This window comes from Panicum virgatum, chromosome 3N, assembly GCF_016808335.1.
Source record: "Panicum virgatum strain AP13 chromosome 3N, P.virgatum_v5, whole genome shotgun sequence".
NCBI classification, from domain to species: Eukaryota; Viridiplantae; Streptophyta; class Magnoliopsida; order Poales; family Poaceae; genus Panicum; species Panicum virgatum.
Window position 1 is genome coordinate 40,912,506 of NC_053147.1, and position 11,848 is coordinate 40,924,353.

An 11,848-nucleotide genomic window follows, 5' to 3' on the forward strand; every position below is an offset into this window, starting at 1 on the left:
CTACATCCTACGGATATATAAAGTTGTTGCACAAACACACCTCACAATTTCAAGACATCTGTGTATACAATATTCTTCGTACTCTTTCCAGCAGGATCGATGTTCATGTTTCTCTTTGCAAGAACCCACGTACTCTCATGAGATACACCTCTTGACAGAGCCACATACAATTGTCCGTGTGAAAAGACAGGCTCTGGGAGGTAGATACCTACATTAGGTATGGTCTGTCCTTGCGCCTTGTTAATTGTCATCGCAAAACTCAACCTGATGGGGAATTGCTTCCTCTTAAACTTGAATATAAGAGTGAGGTCTTCGGAAGGAGACATTGGTATCCTCGGTATGAACACCCTCTTTCCTGCATGCTGCCCATTAACAATCTCAGCATCAATCGAATTATTCTGGAATCCCCGTACCACCAGCCGAGTTCCATTGCAAAGGCCATTATGAGGATCAAGATTATGAAGCAATATAATAGGACAATTCTTCTTAACCTTCAACTCATGAGGGGGAAGCCAATTAGGGGTAATCGAATTGAGAAAATCAAGAGGATAATTATTACGTGAGTCATCATCCACAGAGTCGAAGCTAAAGAAAATCTTCTGCTTCCCCAAAAATCTATCAATCATAAGTGCATTCACAGCATCAACATGTTCATTCCTGGTGGATAGTATCGCACGCTCACACATATAAGAGGCAGAAGTGCAATTTGCAACAAAATTCGGGAACACCTGATATATAAGGATGACAATGGAATCATCCTCCGGAGGATTGTGAATCAAAATGTCATCAGGAAGCCACATGTAGTCACCCTCAAATGCTTCCTCGATCCCATTACCGATCCTCAATAAGTAATATGCAAACCATGTATCAGCCTGAGCTCGCATGTTCTGGGTCAACCTGATCCACCGAACACTTTCCCATATGTATGATCTAAGTAAGGTTGCATCAATGATCTGAGCTCTTGTTCCACGCGGCACCACAGGAAGAACCTGTCTGATGTCACCACCAAACAACATAACCTTCCCCCCAAACGGCATATCACAACTCATTATATCCCTAAGTGACCTGTCAAGAGCCTCAACTACTTGCCTCTTAGTCCTTGCAACCTCATCCCATATTATCAGAGATGCCTTTCTAAGCAGCTCTGCTGTGCCACTCTGCTTTGTAAAGCTACACATAGTATTGCCACTCAGTTTTATTGGAATCTTGAAGCGAGAATGTGTAGTGCGCCCACCAGGCATAATGGAAGCAGCTATACCAGATGTAGCAGTAGCAACAGCAATAAGATCCATAGGCCGCACCTTAGCAATCAAAGCTTTGTAGAGATATGTTTTACCGGTGCCGCCTGGACCGTCTACAAAGAACACCTGTCCTTTGTTCTTCAAAACATGATCAAGAATTTCCTCATAACCAGCTATTTGTTCTGCATTAAGTGTCTGAATAATCTTCAGATGATCCTCATCAAACTCAGGGTTCTGCTCCTCAGTAAGTTCCCTGTAATGATCCCTTGATCGCTCTTCCTCTGTAAAATATGAATATATAACAAAAAATTGCATGAGTTGAAATTATTAGAAATGATAGTGGTACTCAAATTATATTTATGTATGTATGTATGTATGTATAACTAAAGCATTCGAGATTACTCACCAGTCAGGTGTAGCTCCGGCAAACCGTAGTGCCTGATATCCTTGCCCATAGATGTCAAATGATATGATATATCTCTAAGCACCATCTGTTCAATTCTCGAGCTATTGTCACATGTACGGCAAAAATCCTCAGACATAGTGTCAAGATGGCTGTCCCAAAGACAACGTATATTAGTACACTCACAAAAAACCATTACAATGGCGAAAAGCCTCCATAACGAACAAGGCATCCTGAACTGAGCCGACTCCGTGAGGCAGTCATCAAGTGACTTGTCTGATTCAACAAGCCCCATAACCTCACATGCATGTCTAAATGTCGCATACGTAACACCCCGTCATGTTCTCAGATTCTCATACGAGGTTGCACCTCTAACATGGTTCAACATGATCCGAAGGTAGTACCTCTCACCTTCGGCAGGATTTGCATAGACCAACCTGCCAATCTGAATCCTTTTAACCATCCTAGGCTTCCAGCACTTCTTTGACTTGTTCCAGGTGAAGTGCTCAGGAAACTCTCTATAGAGATATTCGTGAGCTGCAGGGTTTGATCTATTCACATTGAAATACTTTGTAAGCATGGACCTCTGTGATTTTTCAGACTGCACAACATTATTCAGGTTATCAGTAGACTTATAGGCAACCATATGCATACCCTCAAGGTGCACCTGCATCTGCAATACAGGTGGCGACATAGAATATAACTTAAATGCATATAATCTGTACATAGCCTCTATAGTAGTTATCATCCAAGAATCACTGTACTGTTTTATCCCATTGATTACTTTGGTTCCATTATCCTTAGGCTCAAGCGAGAAAAATTCGCGATCATGCCCTTTATATATATATATATATATTTGTATAGATACATAACAGACTTAATACTACAACAGATCTCTACATTAATGTGGCAGTTATACCTCATCAGCAGGACTAGATTATAAGGAACCACCCATCGATTATCAAGCCATTTCTTACGCACCTTCACTTTCTGCCCATCCTCTCGTCTTCTGTATACTGGATAAGAGTCCAATTCCTTGCTGCGTACTTTCACTGAACTGCCGAGGGTATCGGAAGCGAAATTCACCATCAACCATGCATGGACAGTCCTTGTTTAGAACTCCACATGGACCATGCATCATATGTTTGCATACAAGCTTATGTAACTCAGGATACTTTTTCTTGTCAGGTAGTTCAGCTGAAATATATCTATCATAATCATCAGGACTCTTTAGCTTACTCCCGGACTTCATAACTAGTAGAAAGTGCTCACGTGGCAGGCCCCTCTTCTGAATCTCTGTTACATGCGCCCATGCAGCAACCGTGCCTAAGTGACCCGTTTTAATCAAAAAATCATGAAGGTACAACAACTTAGCATGATACACCCTCACAACAATATCAGGTCGATCTTGGGGTGTCTTCCCTAGCAGCAATTCTACAACTACCTCATCCCAATATGGATTGCATGTCATTGTTACAAAGAAATCTGGCTTCCCATACCGTGTAACCAGTGTCATTGCATCCATGAACCTACTTTGCACATCACGATCACTGCCGAGAAAATCCTTACTCAAAACAACCCTGAGCCCAGCCTTCAAAGTATCAGCCTCTCCAGCAGCGAGCGTGTCAAGAAGACCCTGACCACAGAAGAATTGTAAAATTTTAGATGCTAATTGATGCAATTACATTCAATTGCGACTTGATGGCTCATAGTTAAATCAAAGCTCAACTGATATAAATCTGCACGAATTATAGCCTGATTTGCTGGCTTCACATACCAATCTAGACGCATTGACTCAACCTTGACATACATATCTACTGCAAATTGCTGGAAGAGCCGACCAGCATGAAAGAACACATTGAATTGACCTTCACGAATCTGTAGCTTGAAACAATAGTACTCTCTCGCAGTGACGTGACACCGAGATCCTCCACCAGCTGTTAGATGTAGAGAGTGTTGGAAGGTGAGTCCATATCATTACTTAATTATTTCCATATATAATACATGTATAATACATAATATAAAACAATAAATGGAAAGTGTGTTCATACCTATGTCATCAAGCTCATCATTGGGATCATCCTCGTCCCCACTTTGCTCATCCATATCATGGTCTTCCCATTAAAATTGTAATACACTGAATGTCGGTGTTTTCCCTTTTTAGGAGGCTGCAACTGAACTGCGCCTGATTCCCCATCAGGAAGATCATGTGTGAATGAGATAATATATGTTTACTCTCCAAAATAGCAATAAATAATCAATAATATTATCTACTATATTTGAAAGATAATTGGAATATACTAAACAAACCTTGATTCATACACTCCGTATACTTTCTCTTCGGCTTAGCAGGAGGTGGATCCTGATATTCAATCTTTTTATCCCCCCATCCTGTCTCACCACCAGGACACAACACAGGGTAGGCTAATGGGTCGTAGCAACCATGGTACGCCCTGATATAGTGAGGTCGATCCTCACTGCCATATATTATTATGCTGTGAGAAAACCGCTGCTGAGGGTCATTACCATCCATCCATATAGCAGCGACCTGATCCATCCCAGGGGAATTATATCTCCTCTGATCAACAGATATACTTGTATTAAGTTCAATGTTGTACTCTGCAATGTTAGACACCGAACCGAGATTCTTAAATAGAAGCACATATGGATTGTCCTGCAGAATCCTCAAAATCAATCGGATCATTGAAGTATCAAGCTTAGGAGTCCTCTTGACCCTATGCGCAATGGTCTCATTAGTGTCATAAAAATATAGCTGCATATGCCATGGCCCTCTCCCACCAGGAATAAGCTGATCCAATCTATGATAAATCTAACCGTGTGCTTTAAAACAATAGACACCAATACCTCTTGCAGATGCGAGATTATGATCAATGGAAACTCCAAAGCTTGTGAATGAGAAGTGACTGTTAAAATAGACACCAGTATCCTGAGTTACATAAGCTTGCAGAAATAGAAGACATTGGAGATATTTTCAATCTGCCAATATCTGAACAGGCTCTGCAAGAGCTTCTATTTCTGCAACAGGATGTCCAGCAAGTCAACTATTATGATAACTCTAAAGACACATGGACCTTCATTTGGGGGAATAATCAGTACACAGCTAGTCGCTTCTATAAATTGGCTTTCAAGCATTTGCAAGTACCTAAAACCTTTAATTGGATATGGAAGTCAAAGTGCACACCAAGGCTCAAATTCTTTGCCTGGCTCATTCTTTTGGATAGACTGAACACTAGAAACATGCTTCAGAGGAGAAATTTTCATGTCCAACCAAACTCCGTCTGTGTGCTTTGCAATGATCAAGTAGTAGAGGATGTCAACCATCTCTTCTTTGACTGTCCCTTTTCCACAGTCTGCTGGTAGAAACTGGGATTTTCTTGGGACACCAGCCTGGACATACATAAGAGACTTGAACAAGGAAACATTGCCATGAACATGCCATATTTTATCGAGATTTTCATCATTGTAGCTTGGGAGCTTTGGAACCTCAGAAATGGAAAGATTTTTGAAGCCAAGGTAGTTAACATTCAGCTATGGACTGTGAAGTTCAAAGCATAGGTTACTTTACAGCTACATAGAGTTAATGAGATATACAGAACAACAGTTTTAGATTGGCTGAACACAATTTTGTAATTATTTCCCTCCCACCACCCTTTCTCTTCACACCTCCCTCCCTGCTTTGCTTTGTAAGTATCTCTGTAATCTTGTTGTAACTGTCCTTTTCTGTTTTTAATATATTTGCTGTGGGGAACTCCCCCATAGTTTCAGTCGAAAAAAAAGTCAGGACATGATCGGACCCCTCACCGTAGCTCCAGGAGGATTCAATCATGTGCTGGTAGCAGTCGACAAGTTTACTAAGTGGATCGAGTACAAGCTCATTGTCAAGATCTCATTAGATAGGGTAGTGGATTTCATCTCCTACATCATACATCGGTTTGGTTTTCCTCACTCTATCAATACAGATCTGGGTTCTTACTTTACCTCGTAGTCTTTTTGGGATTTCTGTGAGAATTTTTGTATAGAGGTCAAGTATGCTTCAGTGGCTCACCCACGTGCAAATGGTCAAGTGGAACGCATCAATGGCTTGGTACTTGATGGCTTAAAAAGAGGCTCTATGACGCCAACTCTAAGAAGGGTGGCAAGTGGATTTAAGAACTACCCCATGTGGTCTGGGGGCTGCGAACGCAGCCCAGCAAATCAACTAGACAATCTTCTTTCTTCCTTACTTATGGATAAGAGGCTATACTACCCGCAGATGTCATGTGGAAATCTTCAAGAGTAGAGGCCTATCAGGAAGGAGAAGTAGATGAAGCTCGACAACTTGAGTTAGATACAGTCGAAGAAGCTAGGATCAACACTTTGACCCAGTCGGCTAGATATCTTCAAGGAGTCAGACGCTATCATGATCGCAATGTCCAGTAAAGATCTTTCAACGTAGGAGATCTAGTTCTACGACGAATCCAAGATGAAACAGGACTGCACAAGTTGAATTCCATATGGGAGGGACCTTTCATTGTGTCTAAAGTTACAAGACCAGGATCATACCGAATAACTAATGCTGATGGTAACGAGGTACCCAACTCTTGGAACATCGAACACTTGCGCAAGTTTTATCCTTGATTCGGTTGTATGGTGGTGGCAGATCATCTCTTTAATAAAGCAATGGTTTCTACCATCTCTTGACTACATTAAAGGCAGCTATCAACCTGACATCACCAAGATCCACTACTTGTTGAAGGGTTTTTCCAACCAGGGTAATCTTTACAGATTCATACCGACCAGGATAACCCAATCAGGATAGCCTACACAGTTTTTCCTACTGCGATAACTTATCAAGGTTTATCCAAACCGGATAACTATACATGCCACATCCTCGTCCTTACTATAGGACACAACCTGCTCGCTTGCTCGAATAGGCTTTTGGATACTTTTACAAGTTTGTCCAACTTGGGTAACCCGACGGGGTTCATCCTAATAGGTCAACTCTAAAGGTATTTCCAGCCTTGTGTTAAAGGCACAACTACTCGCTTGCTCAAGTACGTTTTTGGATACTGTTAAAATTTATCCTACTTGGGTAACCTGACGGGGTTCATCGTAATCGGTCAATTTTAATAGTTACTCCAGTCTACGAGTTAGACACCCTGCCCGCTCGATCAGGAAGATTATGGATATCTCTGTACAGTTTTTTCTATCTAGATAATCCGACGGGATTCATCCTAACTGATAAACCATGGAGGTTACTCCATGGAAACACTCTACTCGCCCGAGTAGTTTTTACATCGACTACTTATCCTACGATTTCAGAATCAAATTTCTGAAGACACATCAACAGGATAACACAGTGATTTATACAAATACAAGTCTATACAGATCTAAGGAGCGATTACATGCATATCATTCTGCCATGTTCTTCAAGATCTCCTCTGCAATTTTTTCTATTTCCTTACAATAGCTTTGGAAATCCTAATCCGAGCAATCATCGGCTATTCCTTTTGCTATTGGAGCTAAATTATTCTGAGGCCAATAAGACTTTACAATAGCAAGCATGTGCGACAGGTAGTTTTTTGAAGTTGCCGTCATCAAGCCAATAATCTTTCTGGGAGCTTCTTCGAAGCGCGCGACCAGAGATCGACTACTTGACACTTCTTCTTCTTGAGGATCAACCATGTCCACAATCGCTTGAGTTGCAGCTACTAGTCGAACTTGATTGCTTGAGGAACCTGTCAAAGGATATTCCATTGATTATGCAATTACTTGCCAAGGATTATCAAGTGGAGTTCAAGTACTTACAGGCCTGGGCAGTTTTCAGTTGTTCTTGAAGCTTGGTTTTTTCTTCTTCAAGACTCTTGATATGATGTTTCATCTGATAAATCTCCCTCGTATGCTGGCGGTTAGCTTCATAAAGCTTGTTCCGCGCATCGAGAGCTTGATCAAGACGTTTGGCAATTTCTGTATTCTTCTGAAGTAAGGTGTTCCGGTTATCCACAGTCTTATACAAAGCATGAGACTTCAGGAAAGATCGATTGGCAACATCCTACAAACACAACATATGGCAGATATTATAAACTACTCGATGTTGGGCAAGGCTGGAAAAAAGATGACTTACCTTGGTGAATTTGAAGCCCCACTGCATATAATCTGCAAGCTTCTGTACATTTTCCACGGGAAGCAGTGGATCATCAAAGAGTTCTTTTCCTAACTCTTCTTGGGCAGATTCAGGGAGCGACTGGAAGGGTACTACTCGAACAGTAGATTTGCCTGACCCTCCAGCCTCTCCACTAGTTCCAGCACCAGCAGCAGTGTCGGCTCCTCTGGCAGCTGCAGATGGAGGAAGTTGTTCAACGGATGGGGAAGGTTTCTTTGTCCCAGGAGCAAACTCTTTTGGTGTGTTAGAGGTGCCTGCTTCATGGCAGGCTGCAGCATCAGAGCTCTCGATCAACCCAATTATTGGTGACTCGGGGTCCGATCGAGTAGTTGACTCCGGGTCATTCTCCACCCAGTAACGGAAGTCTTGAATCTGAGCCTTCTCGCGCTCAGGAATGTATTGTATCCTAAACAAGCTGGAGTCAGCACAAGATGGTTAAAGATTAAATTGGGTCTGTTGGAGAAAGTAAGGAACTTACTGGCCGCTATCGAGACGATAGATTTTTCTCTGGAACAGTGATCCAGGTGCTGCCTTCCACTTCTTATTGCCACCAGACTGGGCCGCATCAATTGGTGACGGAGTCATACAATACCATGTTTTGTAATTCTTCTGCAAGAGAGTGATTTCATCAGAAAAGCAAAGGGAATTACTCATACAAGTATTCGAAAAATGCTTACTGTCACTTACCCAGGAATTCTCGGGCGGATTGCCTGCCCATAAGAGCGCTGGAAGAGTCAAAGGCTGGTCAAAGTTGTCGAGTACTTTGCAGCATCTTTTTATCACCTCAGAGTGAGCCATTGGCTCAGGAGAAAATCTGGTTGGATCTGTTTTGCCTTCGTATCTGAAGGCAGAATGCTTCCGATGTTGCAAAGGCTGTAGTCGACGACTCACAAAAGAAAATACTACATAATCTCCGGTAATACCTTTCTTCTTCAACTTTGCAAGAGCATCGAGGAGGCATGTTACTTGACCGCCACCAGGGTCAGTACTCATCCAACTTGCTTGGATCTAGGGGGCGCCATGGCTTCTCTCGGGAAGTGGAGATTCGAAGTTTCCAACATGAAACCAGAAACTTTTCCACTCGACTCCTTTACCAGAGGGCTGATAGGATAAGTACTCGTCTCGGTTCTCAGGATGGAGTACTAAATCACATGCACCGACGACGGCGGGTTTGCTAGCATCAGGAATTGGTACAAGGATGAAAAAATGCTGGAAAAGATGAAAATGAGGGAGGATGCCAAGGAATGCTTCACAAAAATTGGTGAATATCGCAAGATGCAAGATTGACTGCGGGGTCAGATGATGCAATTGGATTCCCTAGAATTGAACAAGGGCTTGGAAGAATTCTGATACAGGTACTACGAGACCACGTTCTACGAAATCGCAGAACATGACGGTTTCAAATGTACCTTCACATTGGTGATCCTCTCCATTAGCCGCACGCCATTGAATCACAACTTGACTCTGGAGCAGCCCCATATTCTCCAATTCTTGCACGGCTGCATTGGACATTTTGCTCATTCGCCAGCCCGTGGAGAGATCAGGAATTTCCTTGACATCAAGCTTAGACTTGTTCTTCTTGGGAGCCATCTCAGCGTCACGAGCGGTCATCTTGGCTTGGGGGCTACGAGAGGAGCTAGTGGAAGGCGAACGGAGAAGGCAAAAGCTGGGGAAAGTTTGGATCTAAAAATGGCGATGGCCAGGAATCAAAGGGGTAAAAACCCTAAAAGTTACTACACGGTTTAATAAGGTTGTGAATAACAATTTTGTTAATATATGGAAGCCCAACGATCGTTGACCATTCTGAGTTGTTACTGAAAGTTATCAGGATATGATTGTATGTCACGTGTTTTGGATCCTTAAATATAAGTTGAAAGATTTAAAATTCAAGGCTCGGGGGCTACGGGTTATGTGCATTAGAGATTTATTTTTCAATTTTTTTTGGAAAATAATGAATGAACAAGACTGAAGTGACCCTCAGCCTAATTCTACGATTCAACCTAAGGCTCGGGGGCTACTCCATATAGAGCGTGAGTACTTCGCGCACCATATATGATCAAGATTTCGGAGCTTGAGCACCTCACAGCCTCGGAGCAACTGCAAGTACTTGGAAGACTACTCGATGTACTCGAAGGAAGGCTCAGAAGCAACGAGAAGGATGTTCATACTGCTTGAAGTACTCGGAGATGCTTCACCAAGTACTCGACACCTGTAGGACTCGGCTACGAAGAGCTCGGGGGCTTGTCAAACCCGGGGCAGCGGGACTGCTTATAGGCATAGAATGTTCTAGAGTACGGGATAACTCATGGATGTACCTTACCTCTCTTGTAACTACCCGAATAGGCGGAGAACTAGCTGCAGTATAAGGAAACTACCCGACCGTGTTGTAGTAAGACTCCAACTGTATTCGGCTGGGACTTTCCATGTAACCCTGTCCCCCCGTAATATATAAGGGTGGGCAGGGACCCCCTCAAAATACATCAACACCTAAGACAATACAAACAACCACACAGGACGTAGGGTATTTCGCATCTCGTGGCCCGAACCTGTCTAAATCCTTGTGTTCTTTGCACCATCGACTTCCAGAGCAGTCGATTCCTACCTACAATCCTACTGCTAAGAGTATCACTGAGCAGGCTTGGCTGTAAATAAACACAGACAAGTTGTGCTTACGCCGACGTCGACGACAACAGGCGAAGCTGCTACCTTTCCTCACGCACAACCTGCTTGATGAAATGATCAAGCCAAGTCGCAAGTGCCGAGCCGAGTGTCGTCATACCAGAAGCCTCCATCACGTCGGCCATGCCTACACCGCCGACGCATGGTGAGCGCCGATATCCTACTCCTAACACCATAATGCTATCGGTGTGAGCTACACCACCGATGACCCCTCCGTAGAGCCTAGGACCTCCATCCCGTGGTCTTGTGCAGGAGCCCGCTACTGTCGCCCACGTTTTGAAACTGTTGCAGCCCGACGCCACTGCGGTCCAGCTCCGCCAGAGTGCTATACGCACGTCACGGCCTGTGCGCGGCCTCGGCCATGTCGTTGCCTGCATATACGTATGCCCTGGACCAGACCAGCCGAAAGGCCTTTGCTTGACCCGTGCGCCTACACCACCCCGCCAGCCTTCTGCATGCACTGCTCATTTGATCGGGGATGCACCACCTACATCGAAGCCTACTGAAAGCACCAGGGACTCCCTCTCTCAAATTATTAGTTCCTTTCCTCCTACTGCATGAACAAGCAAGCCATGGCCTTTCCTTCCTCCACCCGACCCCTTCGTACGCCTCTTGCCCTCCAACAGCAAGCTATCCCTTTTTCTTCTCTGCTCCTTCTCCAAATCGGTAACCAGCAATTCTCTGCCCTTTTTTCCTCCCTTGATCTTCTGTTTCTTTTTCTATTCACTGAATGAGCAAGCACATGCCTTTCCCCATAGATTGATCTGCACACAGCAATCAGCAGCCTTGCTCTCCTCTCTATACAGAACCACCACTACAGCTAGGCATCATGCGCCAGCTCCTTTTTCCTCTCTGTTATTCCACTTCCACTACCAGCCAGCATGATATCCCCGACGCTGCGCCGCAAACTAATTCTGTCCACACACCGTGCCGTAGCCTAGGCCATGCTGAGCGCTTGCGCGCGCGTGCACAGCGGAGCTGTCGTGGCCATGCCCGGCGCGCACGCACGAGGAGCTAACCCAAGACCTCGCCTTGTTGTGACCCGCACCAGAACCATGCATAGCCTTGCCATAGCATGGTGCGTCATGCACCCCGCGCGTGTACTCCTACCTGACCGCAGCAAGCCAAAGGCTGAGATTTTGGCCTCGCTCACACTGAGCTCGCCATTATTGTCGTTGCTCCTGACCTGTCCACGCCTACAGCCCACTGCCGCGGGCTCGGAATGCCGAGAGCCCGTGCACCAAGACGCTGCCGCCCGCACCAGCGTATTCATGCCTGACGCTGCCCAAAGGCCACGCCGTGAGCCAAACCGAGCCCATTCGGGCATTCAGATGACCACCTTGCGTGCACCCCATCTGCACC

General features: G+C 44.4%; 1 protein-coding gene across 1 annotated transcript; it reads right to left on the reverse strand.

Annotated features, from left to right (window-relative positions):
• Window positions 1-585: 585 nt before the first annotated feature.
• LOC120667807 lies at window positions 586-1,292 on the reverse strand. The gene is made up of 2 exons (XM_039947800.1): window positions 729-1,292; window positions 586-615 (listed from the first exon to the last, which is right to left on the reverse strand). The coding sequence occupies exons 1-2, from the start codon at window positions 1,290-1,292 to the stop codon at window positions 586-588; spliced, it is 594 nt and encodes a 197-aa protein (XP_039803734.1).
• Between the last annotated feature and the right edge of the window lie 10,556 nt (window positions 1,293-11,848).